This window comes from Rhinatrema bivittatum, chromosome 6 (genome assembly GCF_901001135.1).
Source record: "Rhinatrema bivittatum chromosome 6, aRhiBiv1.1, whole genome shotgun sequence".
Taxonomy (NCBI): Eukaryota; Metazoa; Chordata; class Amphibia; order Gymnophiona; family Rhinatrematidae; genus Rhinatrema; species Rhinatrema bivittatum.
Window position 1 is genome coordinate 250,296,919 of NC_042620.1, and position 24,087 is coordinate 250,321,005.

The window sequence follows — 24,087 nt, forward strand, 5'->3', positions numbered from 1 at the left end:
GAACCAATTCAGACATTTCCTTCAAAAAGTTTATAAAGGAGAGATCCTCTGGAGGAGAATGCTTCCTACTCTCAGTGGGTGAAGGTGGCGAAGGTAAATCATAGGTGTCGGTTGAAGTATCATCACCCCAGGTATCAGAAGGATCAGCACCTGTTCCTCTAGGAACTAGAGGGGGACAAGGTGGTTGGATACCTGAAGGTCCCTGTCTATACTCCGAAGGAATCGGAGGAATTACAGGAGGCACCGATGATGGCATCGAAGGTGCCAGTGCAGGCATCGAGGGCATCGATTGATGACTCTGTGGTGCCAATGGACATATCGGTGGCGAGGGACGTATTGGCATCGATGGCTGAGGCAGAACTCTCGATGGAGGGATGCGGAACGGTGTTTCTCCTCCCGATGATGCTGTCAGTGGGGGAGGGCATTGGAGCCATTGGAGACCCGGGATCCATCGGTGGAAAAGCGGCCATAAGCACTTCCATCCTGGATAGCAGCGGTGCCAGCGCTGCCAGAATCGGGTCGATAATCGGTTCCACAGGTGGTACCGGTGTCGGAGGAACCTGAAGACGTTGCATCGCCTTGTCGATGGCCTCCTGAACCATCCGGTCCAGTTCTTCTCAGAGACCTGGAGCAAGCAGCCCCGGTTCCGGAACAGAAGGAGGCAGAGGCATAGCCGGAGGGACCACCGTTAAAGGCGGAGTCGTGGCTCCCAATCCCTGATCGGGTGAGGGTTGCCTCGGTGACCTGGTCGCAGGGGTCTCTTCAACAGCGGTCCTGGACGGGGTCTCTTTGACAGCGGCTCGGACGATGGTGAGGCCGATGATTTCGCTCCCTCGATGGTCTGAATCTTACGGTGTCGATGGCAATTTTTCTCCCTGCGATCCCCTCGATCCTGAGGGGGAGTAGAGGGTGTCGAAGGCCGAGAAGTCGTCGATGCTGGTTGGTCACTGGTTGGTGGTCGATGCTGGCGCGAAGTTGACGGTGCCGGTTCCGACGACGTCTATGCTTGGGTGGTGCTTCCTCCTCTGAGGAACTGGCAACGACCACTGTATCGGTAGGGGGAGGCTGCGGTGCCCTGGGCACCGATGCCATCTGGGTCGGAAACGCAAAGACAAGCACATTGAGCTTTTCTAGCATCTGTTCCAGGAAGGATGCTACTGGTTCCGGTGCTGTTGGTGCCACAGGACTGATGCCCTGCATCACCTGTTCCACCGCCAGCTGGACTCGCCACTCCAGCTTCTCCTTGAACGTTTCCGATGCCAACACAGACTGAGAGGAAGGAGGGGTGGGCAGATCCTCTTATCGGTGACAGCATCAGGACTGGTGGAGACCATTGCAGACTCCTGGCACAGATGGTAGGACTGGCACTTCTCACCGTGGGGTTGCTTCAGAGGCATCACAGCATGTGCCAGCGCATCCCCGTGCATCGATGGGGACCATTGCCGATGCTTCTTCAGCTTCCCTCAATGCTTGGCCCAGTTCCTTCCCAGTGCTGAAGCTAATGACGAGGAACCCGATGTCCTCGGAATGGAGGAGATAGACTGTGGTTGATCTCCGGCGCCCCTATCCACTGACAGAATTGCTGATGTCGATGGCATGGTGTCCATCAGTGCGACTCTGAGGTCCATCGATGCTGATGCCACCTATGCTAACAGTTCGGTCTTCCTTGACCCAAAAAGCTGTTCCATCTTGAGTTGAAGACTACATCCTTTGGGGTCATGTGTGTGCATAAGCGCAACCCTGGACAGGCAGAGGACACGTGTCTCATGGGATCCATAATGGACATGGTCCTTGGGCACAAAGTGCATCACCAAAAACCAGATCTGGCCATGATGGGATGAAATAAAAGGGATGCAAAATCAAAATAGATGGCGGCAGATGTTGATGGCTGGCGGGCACCGCTGCTGCGGGGGAATCAACCGTGAAAGGAAACTTACTGATAAACAAAAACCCTGACTAGGAACACTATTGGGAATGGACTGAGAGGGACCTTGTGTTGAACACTGAGAAAAAAACAAACAAAAAAGCAAAGAGAAGTTTTCCAAAACTAGGCCAAAAAGACCCAGATTAGAGCTCACAAACCACAATGCCACAGCAACACAGAAAGAGAGAGTCTGGAGGGGGACCCCATGTGGATATGTGGTATAGGGCATGCCCAGCATGCTCAGTGTGCCAAGTCAAAGTTCTAGAAACTTTGACATAAGTTTCCGTGTCGGGGCTCCATCTGATGTCACCCATGTGTGAGGATTACCATCCTGCTTGTCCTCAGAGAATAGCAATTCCTCACTAAACATGCCCTTTTTAAAGGGTCAAGCCATATGACAAATTGATCCAGATACTAGCATACGAACACCTTTGTGAGGCGGAAGCCCAGAAGACTGCCACACAGTTCCCTGGAAAACAAGTGTGAGAGAGAGGACTGAAAACTGGAAAAAAAATTTGGGAAAAAAAATGACAATCTATTCCAAACTCAGCAAGAAGTTGACGGCCTGCTGAGAAGCAGGAGGCTATCCTGAAAGGTCTTTGCTCTAATCAGACAATCATCCAAAGAAGGGTACAGCTATAACCTTTTTTGTGCATTATTGCTGCCAATACCACCATTACCTTGGAGAAGGTTCTTAGTACTATCACTACCTAAAGGATTGTGCCTGAAACAGACAATGGCACCCGAACACTGGAAACACTGGTGATCTTTCAAAACTGAAAACCGAAAATAAACACCCATTGTTACATGTCCTGGCCGTGCCAAGGCCCACGCCCGGGCCTACTCACCCTGGGAGCTCAGCTTCACCTTCGTTCGCAGCGGTGGGAAGCTGCCTCATTCCCCTAGCGCCTGCAGCCACCTCTTCTGCTTCTGACTCCTGCGTGGTTCCTCCTGGCACCCGGCAGGCCTCCCCGCTTGGGCTGCGGAGTGATGCTGCTGCCCTCCTTCCTCCGGGCTCCGGCTTAGGTGTGCGCAACTTGCGCTCTTTTAAAGGGGCCGCAGCGGGAAAGTAGCCGCGGCCCCGGATGACATCACTGGGCCTCTGTATAAAAGGTTGGGCCCAGCCACTTGTTCCCTGCCTTGGCAACAGGTCACCACGATTGCTCGTGTACTAGTTGCTCGTTCCTGGTTCCTGTCTTCAGTTCCTATCATCGTTCCTGATTCCTGTCCCTGCGTTTTCCCTTGTCTGCTCCTCATTCCTTGGACTGATTCTCTGGTATTGACCCCTGCATCGTCTGGACTATGCTTGGACTGATTCTCTGGTATTGACCCCTGCATCGCCTGGACTACACTTGGACTGATTCTCTGGTATTGACCTCCGCTTCGTCTGGACCACGTCTGATCTATCTCCTGACTCTGACCTCTGCTCTGCTCCTGGAACTGTGCCTTCCTGCCGCCTGGCCTGACTCCAGCTTACCTTGGACTGTCCTTGTCTCCTACGGACCTGGCCTCTCAGGCTTTGGCCTATCTTTACCTGGACGCCCCCTGTTCGCGTCTGAGTCTTTGGAACCCTGCCTTGTCCGGACTGTCCTCAGCCTTCCAATACTTCTGCAAGTTTCTGGCGTACCCTTGTCTACATAAATTGGGAGTCATCTCACGGAGGCCCGCCTAAGTCCAGCCGGCCTCAGCACCCAAGGGCTCAACCTAAGGGGAACATGGGCTGGTATTTGGGAAGCTCCAGTCGGTCTCCGTTTCCTAGCCTGCTCTGCCACCTGATGGTGGGGACCTGTAGGGCTTGCCCTGCGGGTAGCACCAACCCCACCTCGGGCCAAGGGTCCATCATCAGCACAACACCCATTAGATCCTGAATAACGATCTTAAGGTTTCCATCCTGAAATGGGCTACCTTCAAGAAGTCGGGGATCTCATCAGGTCCTATTGGAGTAGTAGCCTAGTGGTTAAGAGTAGTTGGCTACGAAACCAGGGAAACAGGTTCAAATTCCGCTTCCACTCCTTGTGACCTTAATCAAGTCACTTTATCTTTGGTTGTCTCAGGAACAAATTTATATCGTAAGCCCTTTGGGGATAGGGAAATACCTACAAGTACCTGAACATAATCTGCTTTGAAGTGCTGAAAAGCAAAATATAAAGAAATAAAAAAAGGATCGCATTCCCTTTAGGACCACCATGGAAATAAAATAAATGGAGAAGTATCCTTGCCCTTCCTGGCCTCCTGGATAGAGCTATTGCCTGTTTTCCTACAGTCGAATGACAAGGGAAACCATAAAGGTAGAAGAATTAGAATGGGCGAACTGTAGAATATAACCATTTCTTATTAACTCCTGAACTCACTGGTCTGCTGTAATTTGGGTCCATCTCTGGAAAAACAGACAATGGCCACCTATTTCCGTAATCTGAGATAGGACCCCTAAAAGCATGCATTGTGTTGCTCCAGAGGAGCCGGTACCTGTCTTACCACCCTTATCTTGTTTCATAGACAGAAAGGAAAATGACTCCATGGCAGAACCTTAGTTCAATCTTCTGGGAGACATGGGGCCTTAAGAGTTGCCCCATGCCTTTGCCAACCACTCCTGTTCTTCACCCAACAAGAGCTGACCATAAAAGGGCTGTCTAGCCAAATCAAATCAGTCAGAGATAGAGACAGTTGATCAGAGGCACCTCCAGAGAAAGCGTTTAACCATTATCATAGCTGAGGAGCACATCCAGTCTCAGCTAGACATACAGTCCCTGGCTTTAATGGTGGGAAATACTTCAAGTCTTCCTGGGCATTTTGCATCATATGTACTTCAAATCTATCACAAGTGTACCACATGCTGTGATTGAAAAGCCATGCGCACAGCCCTAAGGCCTGTTTTTCTTTTTGCACGACATTAAGTACCACCAAGATATCCACGCCAGGAAAATGAAATTTCTCATTCTCCTATGGATCCAAGCAAGTCCTTTATAAATAGAGTCCACCAGGAACAAGGGAAATTCCACCACTTGCTAACAGACCTAAACAAGAATGCAATGGCTGGAAATTAAAGATGCCAAGATTTTCCTATGAAGCAGACAATGGTAACAATATCCATCTCTTCTCTGGGAATATCCTTTCCCACTTCTGGGAATCTGCTGAAACCAGAGATAGAAGCCTGAGAAAATTTACCAGAGATATGGCTGACCCAAAACTAGGGACTGTACGTTAAGAAGTGGCATTTTGTGCAGACAGGCACATCAGGGACCACTATTAGTGACCCTTTCAGCAACTGGAATGGCGGACACAAAGAAATCTGTGGTGCTGAAGATTCTTCCTTAAATTCCTCTAACACTGAAATAATGCAGGAGCTGGGAGAGAGAAGGCCAGCTCTCCTCTATGAAAGAGAATCACACTCAACCTCAGGAGGGTATTTTCCTTCCTCTGGGTCCTTTTCACTGATCACTCATGTCAGTCTGTTGAGGCCCTCAAAGCAATCCCCTGAAAATACCTGTGTTGGTTTGCTTAGCCTTTGCCACCTTGGGCTCCAACTGAGGACAATGATACTATGAAATTGCAGGAAGCTCCTAAAATTGTATCCTGCCCCTTATAAAATACTTGTAGACCTCTGACAGTAGTCTTATAAAATACAGTGTAGAACCAGAGGGAATTATCCTTCAGAGAGAAATACTACTCTGACACTGTTGCTGTGGCTGCCTAAGAGGGACTGTGGGAACCAAAACATGTCCCTCAAGGTTAAGGAATGGAAGACGAACACCCCAGTTCTGCAGTAGCCGAGGTGGCCAAAAGGTGACTGCAAAAAACAAAAATTAGTCCCTCAGGGGTATGGGAAGACCACCAATCTCCCCAGCATTGCAGCAGCCACAGTAGCTGCAAAGAGACTATGGAATCCTTTTTGCCTTTCAGGAATAAGGGATAGAGGGTTCATTGAAGAGAAGCCTCTGAAACTGAAAACTTGTTTCCTCCTCCATAACCCATATTTTAACCTGGGTTCTATTCAAATCCAGGGGTATTAAGGATCAGAGGCAGGTCTTGCAACTGCATCCTGCCCTTATAAAGGCTTACAGTTTGGCAATTTCCTGCAAAATTGTTGCCCAGGGCTAGAAGCAGCATTCATTATGGAATAAGGATGTCCTATTGTAGCAGTACTCACTGTGGAAGCCACTATGAAATCTGAAATCGCACCTCTATGGGTTCAGGCTACCGTGGTGGATTTAGGAACTACTTCAGTATTTAAAACATTCCTATTCATGCTTAGGGTAGGAGGGTCGTATCTCCCCTTGGTGCTCCGCTGCAACATAAATAAGACACTGGAGCCTCCTCTGACACCTGGATTCTAGCAGCAAAGTTTTGAATGCGGTCTCTGCCGATGATCACCCCGCAGACATGCTGATCTTTACAGAAATCCTGGCAATATCTATTTTCCTCAGACTAGATGCTGAGCAGAGTATGGTTTTATTCTGTATTCTGCTTGAGCCGCTATCATGCTCGCCACTGAATTAATAAAGGGATACTTCAAACAGCACCAAATTGCTGACCAGAGCCTGTTATTTTTGCGCAAATTCAAAATAGACACTAGTGCCCCCTAAACAGTACCTGCAGCCTGGTGAAATTAACAACTCTGCCAGTCACAGAACCCCGCTGAAAGGATGGGAAGACTTACCCACACCATTCCAACTACCAGGCAGCAGTCAGAGCCTACTTTCAAAGGCACTGTGCTAAGAATGCATGCTGTGCAGAGCATGGGTTTAAACATTCCTCTGCGCTGCCATCACTCCCCTTCAAGCACTGCCCACAGTCCAAAATGCCAAACCAGGTACACATGCAGGCTTTGTCTAGTGCCCAGGGGCAGTCCTACTCTCCAGTTGCCACAAACATCTGGCCATTGAATAATAAGCATTCCCCCCTTTGTGTATTTTTTTTAAACTTTACTGCTGAAGCCAGAAACAGGGTCAGGACATTAAAGGGGAAGCAGCTAATACATCCTGAAAGCAAGAAAGGCAGGAAAGGGAGGAAAAGAGTGGAAAAAATTGTATCAGTCCCCCTGGAACCCTCTTTGTTCTGGAGTATACTACTGAAGGAGGAAGCATAAGGCTTTGGATCTGAATTGGCTCTGAATATGGAAGGAAAGTAAAACAGGAGGGAGAAAGGGAGGAGAGAGAGATGGAACCAAGTACTCACACTGGTAACCCACTGGTCTCCGGCAGTGTTCCATTGAGGAAGGGAGCCTGAAACTGTCACCTCAGGAGCCGCCAACCACACAGACATCCTCTTTGGTTTGGGGTCAAACTCAACTAAGGGAGGGAGAATTCATCTGTCATCTTAGGAGTTGCACACCAGAATATTTTGGTTCACCCAGCCTAACCAGGCCTTTGCTTCCAAAACAGGAAGCTTGTCCACCATCTGCTGGAGATAGAGAATACTGGCAGGCTGGTGTCAGCACAGAGGTATATAAGAAGTGACAGCAGCCTGTTCTCTATCTCCATCTGCTGGCTGGCATGCATAACCTACTTGTCTGGACTGGTCTGACAATGAAGAGGAAGAGAGATTAATAAGGGCCTTATATTCCTGCTTCCAAGCTACACTCACCTACGGCGAGGAACTGTTGGCGAGGGAGGTGGTCTCTGACGTTCTGCAGGGGAGTAACTCAGAGAACGGGAGTCCCGCAAGGAATCAATGGGCTTCCGTGGACTTCGAGAACTGGAAAGGTAAATCAAACTGTTGGTGCAAACTTATGCCCAGAGAAGATGGGTCACTGACCTTACCGAGCACATGTATTGTGATCAGTGGAATTTCTGTGATGCTTTTCATTTATACAGGATGCGAATATTCTCAAGTCCAACCTTAAAAATTCTCCATAAAAACACTCAGGCAATCATTTCTAAGATATGGAACTGCATACATGTTCAACTACTTTCAAGCTGTATGCTAGTGAAGGATTTTAAGGCACGAGACTTGCAATTTGATCGTACTCATTGCAGTTGGGGCTGAAGAGGGATTCTTGGGATGAGAGAGACCAACAGAACTGACAAGACTCACTGCTTCAGGGCTTTAAGACTGACTACCTACCGCCTCAAAGATAGTGAAGGACTGTCTTTAGCTCCCTCTTTTAGCTGAGCCTGAGGTTTTGATTGGGACTGTGTGGAAGATGATGATGAGGAAGAGGAGGAGCTGGAGGATGAGGAGCTGGAGGAGTCGTCGTCAGAGTCGGACGAAGAGTCTGAGTCAGATGAGGAGGATGAGGAGGAGCTTCTGCTGCTACTACTGGAGCTGGAGCTACAGGATCGCCTCTTCTCTGGGGAAATCTTTGGAGCTACTGCCACTTGTTGCTGATCTTCCTCAATTTTCTTCTGGTTTGTTTCCTTCAAAGCAGGAGTTGGACACCTAAAAGCACCAATAGCAGTTAAACATGAATTGCCCCAAAATACAGAGTAGCACAAGTTCCAATACAGAGCACAAGATCCAATATACAATTTTTATAGGCAATTCAGGTCCTGGAGATCTGGTTTTCAGGATATCCACAATGAATATGCATGAAGAATATTTGCATGTATTGTCTCCACTGTATGCAAACATCTCATGCATACTCATTGTGGATATCCTGAAAACTAGACCTGTTTGTGGCACTCCAGGACCGGAATTGCCTATCCCTGATTTATTATGTTCAATATTTTTCAGATGCCTCTCTGGCAGGGAACTTCCTCAATCTTGTTAAAGAAGTAACCAAGATAATTTTCTCTGGAAGCTTTTCCTACAGCTTTAGCATTCAATGTAAAACTGTTCTTTCCTCTGGAGGAAAAGTGAACTTACTTACCTGTGTCATTCTGGACTAGCAGAAAATCAATGTAGTCACAAATTTCTCACATGACCACACTGCACGTATCATAGAAAAGCAACTGCAGAGCTTTATATTATATTCAATCAGCAATAATTGTGTACTCTGAGCATAAGACTAACTGTCTTAAAAACAGGAAGTACTTTGTTTAGCTTATTATCCTTTGCTCTCTAGATCTTCCCAGTCTAAGCACTTTACCAGCTAAAAAATAAACTCTATGAAACATTTACAAAAACAACAGTGAAGACACCCTAGCATAACAAAAAAGATGTCTATTCATTCTGAGCTAAGAAAACAGGATAAAAGCATATCAGCACTTGGCAGGAGGGATGGTTCTAAATGTTTTAGGAATTACTAGAGAGGAAACTGATAGCAAGAAAAGTCTATTATATTCCCTTACTTACATAGCATAGCAGTAACTCATAGCAGGTTTAAAAACCCAGTTCCCAAAGGCTGAATTTGATGCCCATTTATTACATTGTAGTGCCATGTGCAAGTAAAATAATCTCCAAGTAGCTGCTCTACAGAAGTTCTACAAAAGTATATGAATTCTTTGAATACAGCGTTCAATTAATCTACGAATGGATGTGGTAGTGTGTGTTAATTCTCTCATTTATTTTTATTGTATATATATTCAGGTACAGTATTTTCTCCATCCCCATAGGTCTTACAATCTAGGTTTGTACCTGAGGCCATGGACGGTGAAGTGACTTGTCCAAGGTCACAAGGGGCATAGAAACATAGTAATGACAGCAGATAAAGACTAAATGGTCCATCTAGTCTGCTCAGTTTGCTTATGATAGTAACTGCCTTTCCATACAGGTTAACCCTATGAGCTCTGTTAAGGGTAGTAACTGCTGCTCCGTGCAGGTTATCCCTATGCATAAATGTTACACCATCCTTTTTCTCCAAGCCTTTAGGGATCCACGTGCTCTTTTGAATTCATTAACTGGTCTGGTCTTCACCACCTCCTTCTGGGAGGGCATTCCAAACATCCACCATCCTTTCCATGAAGAAATACTTCCTGATATTGGTTCTGAGTCATCCCCCCTGGAGTTTCATATCGTGACCCCTAGTTCAACTGTTTCCCTTTCCAATGGATAAGATTTGAAGATTGTGCATTGTTAATATATGACAAGTATCTAAAGGTCTGTATCATATCTCCCCTGTACTGCCTCTTCTCCAGAGTATACATATTTAGATCCTTCAGCCTCTCCTTGCAAGTCTTCTGAAACAGACCCCATACCATTTTGATTGCCTTCCTCTGGACCGTTTCCATCCTGCCTCTATCCATTTTGAGATATGGTCTCTAGATGTAAACACAGTACTCCAGGTAAGACCTCACAAAGGACCTGTAGAAGGGCATTATCACTTCCCTTTTCCTACTGGTTTTACCTCTCTATGCAGCTGATCAGCTTTCTGGCTTTAGCTAATGCCTTGTCACATTGTGTCTGGTAATCTATAGGCAGCAAACCAATCACTCCAAGATCCCTCTCCTGGTCCATGTATGATAGCCTTTTGCCCCCATTACATACAGCTCTTTTGGATTACTTTACCCCAGGTGCATGACTCTGCACTTGAAAGGGAATTGCAGCTGTCAAATCTTCGATCACTCTTCAAGTTTTCTTAAATCACTTTTGATTCTCTTTACTCTTCAGGCATGTCCATTCTGTTGCAGATCATAGTATCATCCGCAAAAAGGCAAACATTTCCTTCAAACCCCTCTGCAATGTTGCTCAAAGATATTGAACAGAATCGGTCCAAAAACCAATCCTTGAGGCTTCTACTTCATTCTTCTCTCAGAGTGGGCTCCATTTACCATTACACATTGTTTCCTGTCAATTAGGTAATAATCCACTCTGTCACTTTGGTGCCCACACCCAAGTTTCTCATTTTATTCATGAGCCTCCTATGCAGGACCATTCTGAAAGCTCTGCTGAAATCCATGTAAATCACATCAAGCGCTCTTCCTTGATTTAGTTCTCTAGTTACTCAATCAAAAAAGTCAATCAGATTTGTCTGGCAGGTCCTTCCCCAGGTGAATCCATGCTGCCTCGAGTCCAGCAACCCACCGGATTATAAATAGTTAAATATCCTATTCTTCAGCAGCAATTCCATTAATTTTCCCATCACAGAGGAAGGGCTAATCGGCTTAGTTTCCAGCCTACTCTCTTCCACCACTCTTGTGAAGTGGGAATGCAACCAACCACACTTCTCCAATCACACGGCATCACTCCTTTTTCTAGGGATCTATCAACAGGTCTTTCAGCGGACCCGCCAGCCCATCTCTGAGCTCCCGTAGTATCCTAGGATGTACTACATCTGGCCTTGTCCACTTTTCTGTTTCCTAGCTCTTCTGTAAATGGGGCTGCATCTATGCCACTCCCATCCATGGTCTTGTCAATCAGCAACAGTCCTTCTCCAGGATCTATAGCGAACTGAAGAATTTGTTTAATATTTGTTTCTTTGTCTTTCTCCAAACATTGCACCTTGCCATCTTTTAAATTTTACTATACCAAAAAGTGGTAAGAGCAAAATTAAGAAAATGGCAAGTAAAATAAGTGAGCTTTAACTTTTTCCAGGACATCACAGAGTTCCTGAGGAATGACATTCCATAATGAAGAGCTAATTACAGAAAAGGCCTTGTTTCTTCAGGACTGAAGATGTATGTGCTTAGATTATGTATATTATACTGTGAGCAGTTTTGGGCCTTGGCAACAGCGGCATATAAATGTAAACAAATATTACCTTGAAAGATGGAACACACAGCTGTTGCTCTGTGAAGCGCAAGAAGGGACATAATGTGTTAAGTAGTCGACTAATAAAGAGGGGCCCTCTCCTTGGAGAGCCTTATAAACTAGCATCATTAGCTTAAAATGCAGATGCCAGGACACTGGCAACCAGTGCAGTAAGTGCAGACCTGGAGTAATATGTTCTCAAATAACAGCTGCCAGCTCAAGGTAGTGTTGAGTTACTGAATCACAATCTAATTGCTCACTATTTATTTATTTTAAAACTTTTCTATACCGTCGCTAAGTTATATACCATCGCAACGGTTTACAAATAGGCACATAGACTAAGGTAAGTAAATGTAGGTTATCGTACATTCTAACAGGTGCCAATAAAGTTTGGTTACAATTTCATAAATAAAATCATTATTTGAGTATTGTTGGCCAAGTCCAGGTATGCTATTGAGTTACTATCTCTTTGAGATATTACTTCTTAAATGTAGGATTGAGTAAATTCATTCTCATCTGCATTACCCTGTACTTTCTTTCTCTACCCTCCAGACTCTTTAGTGAAGGCTTTTTTAAAGAACCATGTTTTTAAATTTTTCTTAAAAGTTTTGAGATTATTCTGTAATCTGAGTTCAGGGGGCATCGTGTTCCATAGTATGGGCCCAGCCAATGATAAAGCCCTTTCTCTCACTTGGGTTAATTTTGCTGACTTTACTGAAGGGATTGTTAGTAGTGCTTTGTTTGCTGAGCGGAGGTTTCTTTGTGGAACGTGTACTCGTAAGGCTGTGTTTAGCCAGTCTGCTTCTTAATCATATATTAGTTTGTGTATGGTACATATGGCCTTGTATTTTATCTAGGGATGTGAATCGTTTTTTGACGATTTAAAAAAATAGTCAGATATTTTTTAAATTGTCAAAAATCGTTAGAATCGTTAGATACAATAGAAATTCCCCCGATTTATCGTGAAAAATCATAAGTCGGGGGAGGGCGGGAAAACCAGCACACCAAAATAACCCCTAAACCCACCCCGACCCTTTAAAACAAATCCCCCACCCTCCCGAACCCCCCCAAAATGTTTTAAATTACCTGGTGGTCCAGTGGGGGGGTCCCGGCACGATCTCCCGCTCTCGGCCATCAGCGCCATTTTGGCTGCCACTAATATAAATGGTGCCGATGGCCCGATAAAAAAAAACCCCACCCGACCCTTTAAAATGACCCCCTTAGCCTCCCCCACCCTTCCCGACCCCCCCCCCCCAAAACCTTCTAAAATTACCTGGTGGTCCAGCGGGAGCACGATCTCCCGGTCTCAGGCCATCGGCTGCGTTAATAAAAATGGCGCCGATGGCCCTTTGCCCTTACCATGTGACAGGGCAAAGGTAGCGCCGGCGCCATTTTGAATATTGGCAATACGGCCTAAGTGCAGGAGATCGCTCCCGGACCCCCGCTGGACCCCCAGGGACTTTTGGCCAGTCTTGTGGACTCAGAACGAATGGGTATAGTATGCTCGTGCTAGCAGTTGGAGACGGATCTGACGTCAGCATGGGTATATATACCCCCACAGGAAGCGTAGCAACTCAGTAATCTTCCTTGCAAAGGCTGTTATGGATGTATGTGTACTGACGATCAATGAATTAGTGAAACAGGATTCCCCTGACCGATTGATAGTAGCTGGAGACCGCCAGCATTCACAACCGGAAGGTGTCGACACCTGGCAAAGGGGACGCCTTATGTAAGAACATGACATGGCCTAACTTGAATCGGTGAAACCCATGTATACCGGCAGCCGGGCGGGATGCTGAGTCCATCTGTCTACACTAAGGAAAAGGAGATTATCAGGTAAGTAATCTCAACATTTTCTAGCGTGTAGCCAGATGGACTCAGAACGAATGGGATGTACAAAAGCTTTACTCCCAGCCTGGGCGGGAGGCTGCCGTAGGACTGCCCTCGCAAATGCTGTGTCCTTCCTGGCCTGGACATCCAGACGGTAGAACCTGGAGAAGGTATGGAGGGAGGACCATGTCGCCGCTTTACATATTTCTGCAGGCGACAGCATCCTGGATTCTACCCAAGATGCTGCTTGGGCTCTGGTAGAATGAGCCTTGACTTGTAGAGGCGGTGACTTCCCGGCCTCTACGTAAGCTGCTCTGATAACTTCTTTAATCCAGCAGGCGATGGTGGGCCGAGAGGCCGCTTCACCTTGTTTCTTTCCGCTGTGCAGGACGAACAGATGATCCGTCTTTCGTACTTCTTGTGTTATTTCCAGATATCTGGGCAGCAATCTGCCGATGTCGAGATGGCGTAGTAAACGCCCTTCTTCTGATTTCTTCAAACCCGCTGTGGTAGGCAAAGATATGGTTTGGTTGAGGTGAAATTGTGAGACCACTTTAGGTAGAAAGGAGGGAACCGTGCGAAGATGGATCGCCTCAGGAGTGATTCTGAGAAAAGGATCACGGCAGGACAGCGCTTGTAGCTTGGAGATGCGGTGTGCTGAACACACTGCCAGCAGAAACACCATCTTCAAAGTTAGAGAACGGAGAGACAGGCCCCGAAGGGGTCTGAAGGTGGATCCCGCAAGGAAATCCAAAACTAGGTTGAGGTTCCACAGGGGCACTGGCCACGTCAGTGGCAGACGAATGTGCTTGACTCCTTTCAGGAAGCGAGAAACATCTGGATGCGTGGCAATGGTCTTGCCATCCTTCCTGGGACCGTAGCAAGACAGCGCCGCCACCTGAACCTTGATGGAGCTGAGGGAGAGACCCTTCTGAAGTCCATCTGCAGGAAATCCAAAATAATAGGGATTGTGGTCGCATGTGGGTTGGTGCCATGAGTGTCGCACCATGCTTCAAATACTCTCCAGATCCTTACGTAGGTGAGGGATGTGGAAAACTTGCGAGCTCGGAGTAGTGTATCTATCACCGGCTCCGAGTAACCTCTTTTCTTCAGTCTAGCCTTCTCAATGGCCAGACCGTAAGAGAGAATTGAGTCGGATCCTCGTGGAGGATGGGACCTTGACGAAGCAGGTCCCTGAGAGGAGGCAGGGGAAGGGGCTCCCCTGCCAGTAGTCTTCTCATGTCCGCGTACCAGGGTCTTCTTGGCCAGTCTGGTGCCACTAGAAGAACTAGGCCCCGGTGCTTCTGAATCTTGTGGATAAGGGCGCCCAGCAGAGGCCACGGAGGAAAGGCGTACAGCAGAGTCCCTGGAGGCCATGGCTGAACCAGGGCGTCGATCCCGTGTGAGAACGGATCTCGCTTGCGGCTGAAGTATCTGGGTACTTGAGCATTGGACTTGTCCGCTAGTAAGTCCATGTCCGGAATCCCCCAGTGATCCACAATCATCTGGAAGGCTGTGGATGACAGCTGCCATTCCCCTGGATTTAGGCTTTCTCTGCTGAGGAAGTCTGCCGTGGTGTTGTCCTTCCCGGCAATGTGGACGGCGGAGATGTCCTGAAGATTCGCCTCTGCCCAAGCCATCAGCGGGGCTATCTCTAGGGATACCTGTCGGCTTCTGGTTCCACCCTGGCGGTTGATGTATGCCACCGTGGTGGCGTTGTCGGACATCACTCTGACTGCTCTATTCCTCAGTCTGTGAGCAAATTGCAGGCAGGCTAACCGGACTGCTTGTGCCTCTAGACGGTTGATGTTCCACCCTGAATCTTCTCTGTTCCACCGCCCTTGTGCGGTGAGTTCTTCGCAGTGTGCTCCCCAGCCGCTCAGGCTGGCATCTGTGGTGAGCAGAGTCCACGTGGGGGAGGACATCTTCGACCCCCTGCTCATGTGGTTGGACTGCAACCACCACCGTAACTGGGTCCACACTCTGGCTGGCAGAAGTAGATGCACGGAATAATTCCGGAAGCGGGGGCTCCAGCGAGAGAGCAGGGAGCGTTGTAGAGGTCTCATATGGGCCCTTGCCCAGGGTACCACTTCCAGGGTGGAGGCCATGAGGCCGAGAACCTGCAGATAATCCCAAGCTATGGACGGGCTGGCTCCCATCAAGGACCGGAGACGCGTCTGAAATTTTAACCTTCTCTTGGTAGTGAGACTGACTTTGTCTGCCTGGGTGTTGAACTGGACTCCCAGGTATTCCAGTGATTGGGAAGGTTGTAGGCAACTCTTGTTGAGGTTGACTACCCATCCCAGGCTTTCCAGAAGGGCGATCACTCTGTCGGTTGCCCGATGGCTCTCCTCTCGTGATTTCGCCCTGATCAGCCAATCGACTAGGTAGGGATGGACAAGGATTCCTTCCCGTCTGAGTGCCGCTGCTACCACTACGACCACCTTGGTGAAAGTCCGTGGCGCCGTGGCTAACCCGAAGGGCAGAGCCCGGAATTGGAAGTGGCGTCCCAGAACCTAGAAGCGTAGGTAGCGCTGATGATCCTGATGGATCGGGATATGCAGGTAGGCTTCTGACAAGTCTAAGGCCGTGAGGAATTCTCCTGGCTGTACTGCGGTCTTCACTGAGCGCAGAGTTTCCATGCGAAACCTTGGGACCCTTAAGTATCGACTGACTGACTTGAGGTCCAGTACGGGCTGGAAAGTGCCCTCTTTCTTGGGTACCATGAAATAAATGGAATAGTGTCCAGAATTCATTTCCCATGCAGGTACTGGGATGATGGCTTTCAAGGACAGGAGCCTCGCCAGGGTAGCTTCCAATGCTGTCTTCTTGTGTATGGGACACAAAGATTCCACAAACTTGTCCGGAGGGAGATGATGGAAGTCCAGATAATACCCCTCTCGGATGATGGCGAGGTCCCACTGGTCCGACGTAATCTCGAACCATCTGGGGTAGAAGAGGGTTAACCTGCCCCCTATGGCGCCGTCACCTGGATGGATCGGCTGATTCTCATTGTGAGGCACGGCCGGGACCTGAACCCGAGCCGGCTCCCCTCTTGTGCTGCTTGGTCTGAAAGGACTGGTTCCTGGCCTGAGGATGAGGTGCCTGGTAGCGACTCCTATAGGAAATGAAGCGCTGGGAGCTTCTACCTCTGGAGGGCCTTGGAAAGGCGTGCTGGTTCCTTCTGAACCGATCTTCCGGCAGTCGAGGTACTGGAGAGGCGCCCCATGTGCTGGCCAGTTTATCAAGGTCGCTGCCGAACAGGAAAGAACCCCTAAAGGGCATTCTGGTGAGGCGCGTCTTCGAAGGAGCATCGGCTGACCAATTCCGTATCCAGAGCTGCCTCCTGGCGGCTACGGAGGATGAGACCCCCTTGGCTGTTGTACGGACTAGGTCTGATGCAGCGTCCGTGAGGAACAAGAGAGCTGACTCCATGTCTGTTGCCGGGGCATTGTTCCTGACCTGTGACAAACAGGAACGAGTCACCACTGTGCAGTAGGTTGCGATTCGCAAAGATAGAGCTGCCACCTCAAAGGTCTGTTTCAGAATGGCTTCCAGTCGCCGGTCATGAGGCTCCTTGAGGGCCACCCCCCCCCCAACTGGAATGGTAGTGCGCTTGACCACAGCGCTAACCAAGGCGTCCACCTGAGGGCACGCCAACATCTCCTTGATTGCCAGTTCCAGGGGGTACATGCCCGTCAGGGCCCGACCCCCTTTGAATGAGGCCGCTGGTGCAGCCCATTCCAAATCTATCAGTTGCTGTGCTGCTTGCAAGAAGAGAAAATGGCGGGCTGAAGGACGAAGACCTTCCAGCAGAGGGTTCTGCGTAGAGGGCACCGTAGTGGCTGGGACCTGTAATAGCCAACTCCGCCAGGCACTGAGATACCAGGTCGGAGAGATCCTCCTTAGGAAAGAACCGCCTCATGGTTCGATATGGGTCAATCCCTGAGGGAAGTTCCCCCTCCTCCGGGGGTTCGGACTCATCCTCCGAGACATCAGGGTCCGCCTGAACCGGACTGCTCGGAGGCGGGTGCCCATGATAAGGGCGTGAAGGTCCAGGGGCAGGATCAGCTGGAGTAACAACAGCAGCGGCAGCAGCAGCAGGGTCTGGACGGGAAGCTTGCATCTGTACAAAGGCATGAATCCCCTTAAAGAGATCTACCCAGGAAATGGAAGCGGTCTTTAATCGTCGGGGTACCAGGTCCCCCGGGATTCCAGGTTGTTCGAGACTGCCCGCTAGATCCGGGGTGGCCCCTGGGGAACTGTCAGCAAACCTCGGTTGAGACTGGTCCTGGCCCGAGGCTCCCACTGCCTCCTCACATTGGGCACAAAGGGAGTCTGGCTCCTCGCTGTGCGTGGCTCTAAGCTGGCATGCTGAGCAGAGGCCGAGGGCTTTAATGCCGGAATCAGGAGGCGCCGTCGCTGAAGACGCTGAGGCGTTCTGTTCCATCGCGGCCTGGAAATGTAGCGCTGAAGAGTATACGCCCAATACAATATGCGCTCAATAATATGCGGCAGCAATATGCGCTTAATACAACAGGCGCTGAACAATATGCGGCAGCAATATGTGCTCAATACAACAGGCGCTGAACAATATGCGGCAGCAATATGCGCTTAATACAACAGGCGCTTAACAATATGCGGTCAGCAATATACGCTCAATGATATCCAATATGCGCTCATTAGTATGCGGTCAGTAACATACGCTCAATGATATCCAATATGCGCTCATTAGTATGCGGTCAGCAACATACGTTCAATGATATACAATATGCGCTCATTAGTATGCGGTCAGCAATATACGCGCAATGGCTCAATAATATGCGCTTAGTCATAGACAGGCGCCTTTCATGGGCGCTCAATACCTGAACAAGGCCAACAAAATGGCGACCTCCACGGCGTGCCGCATACAGGCCACGCCGCCGATCCTCATACCTCGGAGACCGAAAGTAAGAGATGTACGCCTCACCTGATCCTCGGCGCTTCCCGGCTGTAACCCGGGCGGTCTCCGGCTGCGGGGGGAGAGGGTAAATACCTTCACCGCCGCGCTTGAGGAAATTCACCCGCTGCCTCTGAGCCGCCGAACTCGTCTCGCTCGGGGCTAAGTCCACGCCGGGACCGAGGCGCCTCTCAGCCCGACCCGAGCCCTTCACGCTCGGGGACTAGATCCCTGCCACGATTCGGCCACCGGACCGAGGCCTAGACCTCCGAGGGATCGCGGAAATCACCCCAGGAAATTCAACTGGGGGAGGGACCCGAGGGTATCACTGCAGGAGTGCGGGGCTCGATGTCCTGGAGAAAATTTAGTAAGTAGAATAGAGAAAGTAGAAAATAGAAAATAGTATTGGAAAACACGCTCTGCGAGCGTGCAGGCTCTCCAAACTGCTTTGGAGACGGAAATTACTGAGTTGCTACGCTTCCTGTGGGGGTATATATACCCGTGCTGACGTCAGATCAGTCTCCAACTGCTAGCACGAGCATATTATACCCATTCGTTCTGAGTCCATCTGGCTACACGCTAGGAAAATTAAGTTTCTAGTTACCATAAATGACTGTTTCATGGAGCAACTGGCCCTAGAACCAATGAAAGGGAGGGCTATTTTAGATCTAGTTCAAGAGGTAACAGTAGTGGAACCACATGGCAACAGTGATCATAATGCCATTAAATTTGAGATAGTCACTGGAGCAAAAAAAAAAACCAAAACTACTATAATTAGAAAATTTGATAGAAGAAAACTAAAAAGGTGGCCAGCTCCGGTCTTTGAGAGCTACAAACAGGATATCCACAATGAATATGCATGAGATAGATCTATATTCTCTTTCATGCATATTCATTGTGGATATTTTGAAAATCAGACCTATTTGTGGCTCTCGGGGATAGGAGTTGGCCACCCCTGTATCAGAAGTATGCATGAGGCATGGAGGATATTTAACATTATTTTGGAAGCCCAGATAAAACATTCCAGAAATTAAAAAAGTCAGAAGTTGTACTAGTACCTATCAACATGGTTAAATGGTTCTGTGACAAAGGCCATCAAAGACAAAAAGCATCTTTAAAAAAAAAAAGGAAAGCACGGCCTAATGAGAAAAGTAAGAAACACTAGAAACAAACAAAAAAAAAAAATATGTGAGGGAGTCAGTTGGGCCATTAGATGACAGAGGAGTAAGAGGCATTTGGCAGGATAAGTACATAGTAGAAAAATTAAATTAATTCTTCACTTCAATCTTTACAGAGGATGATGGAGAGCTACTTACACCTGAACTTATTTTTCTAGGTGACAACAAAGAAACTGAATCAAATCAGTTTAAGTCTGGAAGAAGTGCTAGAGCAAATTGACAAATTTAATAGTAGTAAATCTCCGGGACCTGATGATATTCACTTCAGAGTTCTATAGGAACTCAATTATGAAACTGCAGACCTAGTACTATTAATCTGAAACCTATCAATCAAATCTACTTCTGTATCTGAGTACTGGAAGATAGCAAATTTAATGCCAATTTTCAAAAAGGGCACCAGGGTGACAACCAATTACAGACAGGAGAGCTTCACCTTGGTGAAGGGTAAAATTGTGGTAGCTATACTTAAGAACAAAGTTACTAGTCATATGGATAAACATGACAATTAAAAAGAGCCAGCATGGATTTAGGAAAGGGAAGTCATACCTTACTAACCTATTAGAATTCTTTGATGGTATAAATAAGCACATTGATAAAAGAGCCGATCAATATAGTATATTTAGACTTCCAAAAGTATTTGATAAAGTCCCTCATGACAGACTCCTTGGAAAACTAAAAAACATGGGTTAGAATGCTTGTCTCACTGTGGACTGGAAGTAAGTAAAAGACAGCAAACAGAGTACGATAAATGGTCAGTTTTCCCAATGGAGAAAGGTGAATAATGGAGGGCCCCAGGAATCTGGCCTGGGACCAATGTTTAACCTATTCTTTAATGATCTAGAAAGAGGAGTGACAGGTGAAATGGTCAAATTTGCACATGACAAAACTATTCAAGGTAGTTAAAACACAGGCAGATTGTAAGGATCATGCGAGACTGGAGAACTGGGCATCTAAATGGCAGATGAAATCTAATGTGGGTAAGTGCAAAGTGATACACACAGGAACAAATAACCATAATTTTAGATACATAACGATGGGCTCTAAACTAGGAATAATCACCCAGGAGAAGGATTTTAGAGTCATTGTGGGCAGTACTTTGAAATCCTCAGCTTGGTGTGTAGCAAGGATCAGAAAAGAAAGAGTATGGTAGGAATTATTCAAAAAAGAATGGAGAACAAAATGAATATCATTTCTATAGATCTACAGTGCAGTTGCACCCCGAGTACTGTGTACAATTCTGGTCATACCTTCTAAAAAAACCCAAAACAAAAACAAAACACACCCCACAGAATTAGAAAACATACAGTCACGAACAAAATGGTTAAGGGGAAGAAATAGCTCCCGTATGAAGGAAAACAAAATAAATTAGGGCTCTTCAGTTTGGAGAAGAGACAATTGGGAGGGGGATATGATAGACACATACAAAATTAGGTAAACGGGGAATGGATATTTACCCTAACACTAGGATTAGGGGATATTCCTTGAAACTAACAAATAGAAGAATTAAAACATTCTGGAGAAAGCATTTGTTTTTTTACTCTACATATAGTCAAGCTGTGCAATATGTTGCTGGAGGATGTAGTCAAGGTAATAAAGCAAAGCTGAGTTTAAAAAAGGGTTGCACAACTTCCTGAAAGACAAGTCCTAAATCGTTAAGAGACTTCCAGAGAATTGTCTACTACTTGTCGCAGGGAGTGAGCAACAAGAAAATGGGATGTACCTTTTAGAACTGGCTACAGTCAGAGACAAGATGCTGGGCTTGATGGCCCTTTGCTCAGACCGAGCATAGCACTTCTTAGGTTCTTATTTCCCACAAACTGAAGCCTGCAAGGCTAATACTGACGTCTCAGATATGCCTGCACCTGGACTGGTTTAATGCTGCACACGCTCAAGTACTGAGGTTGGTCATGGCAAATTTATGGTTTATTTATATGCCGCTTATGTATAAGGCCTAAGCAGCTAACAAAAGAACATACATAATAGGATCAATAATCAACCATGCCATAAAAAAACAAAACAAACCTTTGAAGTATTAAAAACAAAAACCTCATTACAATTGAGCTCTTCCTCTTCAACTGCTGGCAGGAAGGCATAACCCACTTGGCTGGAGTAGTACAGCAGGATAGAGCAGAGCTGTTTACCTGTAACAGGTGTTTTGAGGACAGCAGTATGACAGTCCTCACACATTGGTAACATCTGATGGAGCCCGACATGGAAATTCAACTTTAAAGTTTCTAGAACTTTGACTGTGCTTCACTGAGCATGCCCATGTATACTAACATACCATGCATCCAAACAGAGTACCTTCAGTCTTGTACCCTGGCAATTAAAACTGAACCCACTGTATATATATATACATATATATATATAGCAAATATATACCACTTACTAGGAGAGCTGGGCAAGTTTTGTGAGGTCAAACATCCTGCTGTCCTCTGAGAATACATTACAGGTAATCAACTCTGCTTTCTCCGAGGACAAAGAGGAGGGCAGCCTTTACACATGGGAAATCCCTAGCTACAGACTGCTCCAAATGAAAAAAGGGGAAACAAGTACCGATGGGCACCAATAGTAATTTTGTTGGTAACAAACTTTTTTTTTTTTTTTTTTTTACATTTTTTTTAATTTTTACTTATCCTATGAGGGGCAGCCTGAAACAAAAATAATGGACCCTAGGAGTTAAAAAGTTGTGGTCTGCACCTCAAATAAATTCTGCAGGATAAACTGGCCACACCTACTGTCCAAACAGGTAGATGTGAATGTGTGGAAAGAATGCCATGTTGCAGTTTTGCAGATGTTCTCCATAGGAACTGATCACAGGTGAGCTACTGACTTGAACAGAGAGAGCTTTGACATGACTCACCTGGGCATAGCAGAAGTAAATGTAATCAACTAGCCAATCAGATAAAAGTTTGTTTGGCATAGACTATCCCCATTTGTTGATATTAAAAACCAAAAAGCTGGGTGAACTTTCTATTGGCTTCAGTCCGTTCCAGACAGAAAGCAAAGGTGCTTTTGCAGACCAAATTATGAGGGCTTGTTCACTTTGGAGGACATATGGCCCATGAAAGAATGCTATAAGGGTGACTGATTAAGATGGAATTCTGTCACAGCCTTAGGAAAGAACTTAGGATGGGTGCACAGAACTACCCCCATCATGATGAAATCTCATGTAAGGTGGATAAGTTACAATAGCCTGGAACTCACTGACTATGCACTGAAGTGACCACCTCCAAAAACAAGTCCATCCAGGTCAGATACTTTAGGTCACAGGATCGCAGTAGTTCAAAGACAGCTTTCATCAGCACCACAATGAGATCCAAGACAGCAAAAGTCTGATGGGAGTGTTTACCATCTATCTGCTGGTGATAAGCATTAACTGCTCTGAGATGAACTCTTACAGAATTGGACTTAAGACCCCACTCAGACAAATGGAGAAGGTATTCAAACAGTTTTTGTGTGGAGCAGCAGAAAGGATGTAGGGCCTTCTGTTCACACCGCAGGGAAGAACTATTCCACTTAAATCCATAGGGCTTTCTGATGATGTAATGCTTTCTTGAAGCCAGCAGAACTCATTCTTAGGTAGATCAAAGGGTTGCAATATCAACATCTCAACATCAAGGTAGTGACAGCCAGGTATCAGATCTTGCATCTTCCTTGATCCTGAGTGGGCTGAGGATATCCAGAGCTTGACTGGTTCATTAACAATCTCCTCCCTGAAGAGCGGAAACCAAATCTATCTGTCAAAAGGGGGCTATAAGGATCATAGTCTCCCGGTCTTCTCTCAGCTTCAACATTAGCCATACTGGAGGATACGCATAGCTAAGCTTTGCACCCCAATTCAGGGTGAAGTTGTCCCAGGATAGTTTGTCCTCTTCCCACTATATGGAACAGAAGAGCCAAACCTTCCTGTTCAGAGAGGATGCAAACAGATCCACCATTAAGTTTCCCCATTGGTGGAAAATCTGTCTTGCTAAACCTGGTTCAGTGACCACTTGTATGGCTCCAGGATTCGGCTATCTGCCAGCTATATGAGCCTGAGAACCATCCCTTGAGAGATGGCCCAGACCCACAGCTGGACAGCTTTCTGATACAGGAGCTATGATCCTGTGCCTCCCTGCTTGTTGATCTAATACATCACAACCTGAATGTCCATTTGAAAAAGGACTGCTTTACTGGCTGGCGCTGGCTTAGCAAGTAACAGATCACCCACACCCCCAGGAAGTTTATCTAATTAAACTTTTCTTGAGCAGATCAAAGACCCTGGGTGCAGAGCCCCTCTACATTAATTCCTCATCCCAGGATGCACCCATGGTAAGGACACTTTGAACCGGAGAGATTTAGAAGGGTATACTGCTGGTCAGATTTGAATTGTCCTGCCACCAGGACAGAGAGTTCTTAAGTGGTTGTGTGACATGGATGCTGTCTCAGAGATCATGGATGGCCTGCAGCCATCGAGATCCAAGGGCTCATCAGGCTCTTCTCATGTGAAGATGTGGCAAGGGACTGACAAGTATGGTGAAGGCCATATGGCCCAACATCCTCAACATGTCCCATGCTAATCTTGGTTGATTCATCTGAATCCTTTCCACAGCAGACATCAAGGCAATAGTCCTATGTTGAGCAAGGAGGGCTTTTGCCTAGCAGAG

The 24,087-nt window shown here is 47.1% G+C and overlaps 1 protein-coding gene across 1 annotated transcript in view; it reads right to left on the reverse strand.

Annotated features, from left to right (window-relative positions):
- The window catches only part of LOC115094686 (serine/arginine repetitive matrix protein 2-like), a 155,148-nt gene that overhangs the window by 59,379 nt on the left and 71,682 nt on the right, over positions 1-24,087 (reverse strand). Inside the window, exons 5-6 of the mRNA XM_029607936.1 lie at positions 7,988-8,302; positions 7,508-7,618 (exon numbers count right to left, since the gene is read on the reverse strand). Of these exons, the coding sequence (XP_029463796.1) occupies positions 7,508-7,618; positions 7,988-8,302 (426 nt within the window). The remainder of the gene's footprint in view (positions 1-7,507; positions 7,619-7,987; positions 8,303-24,087) is intronic.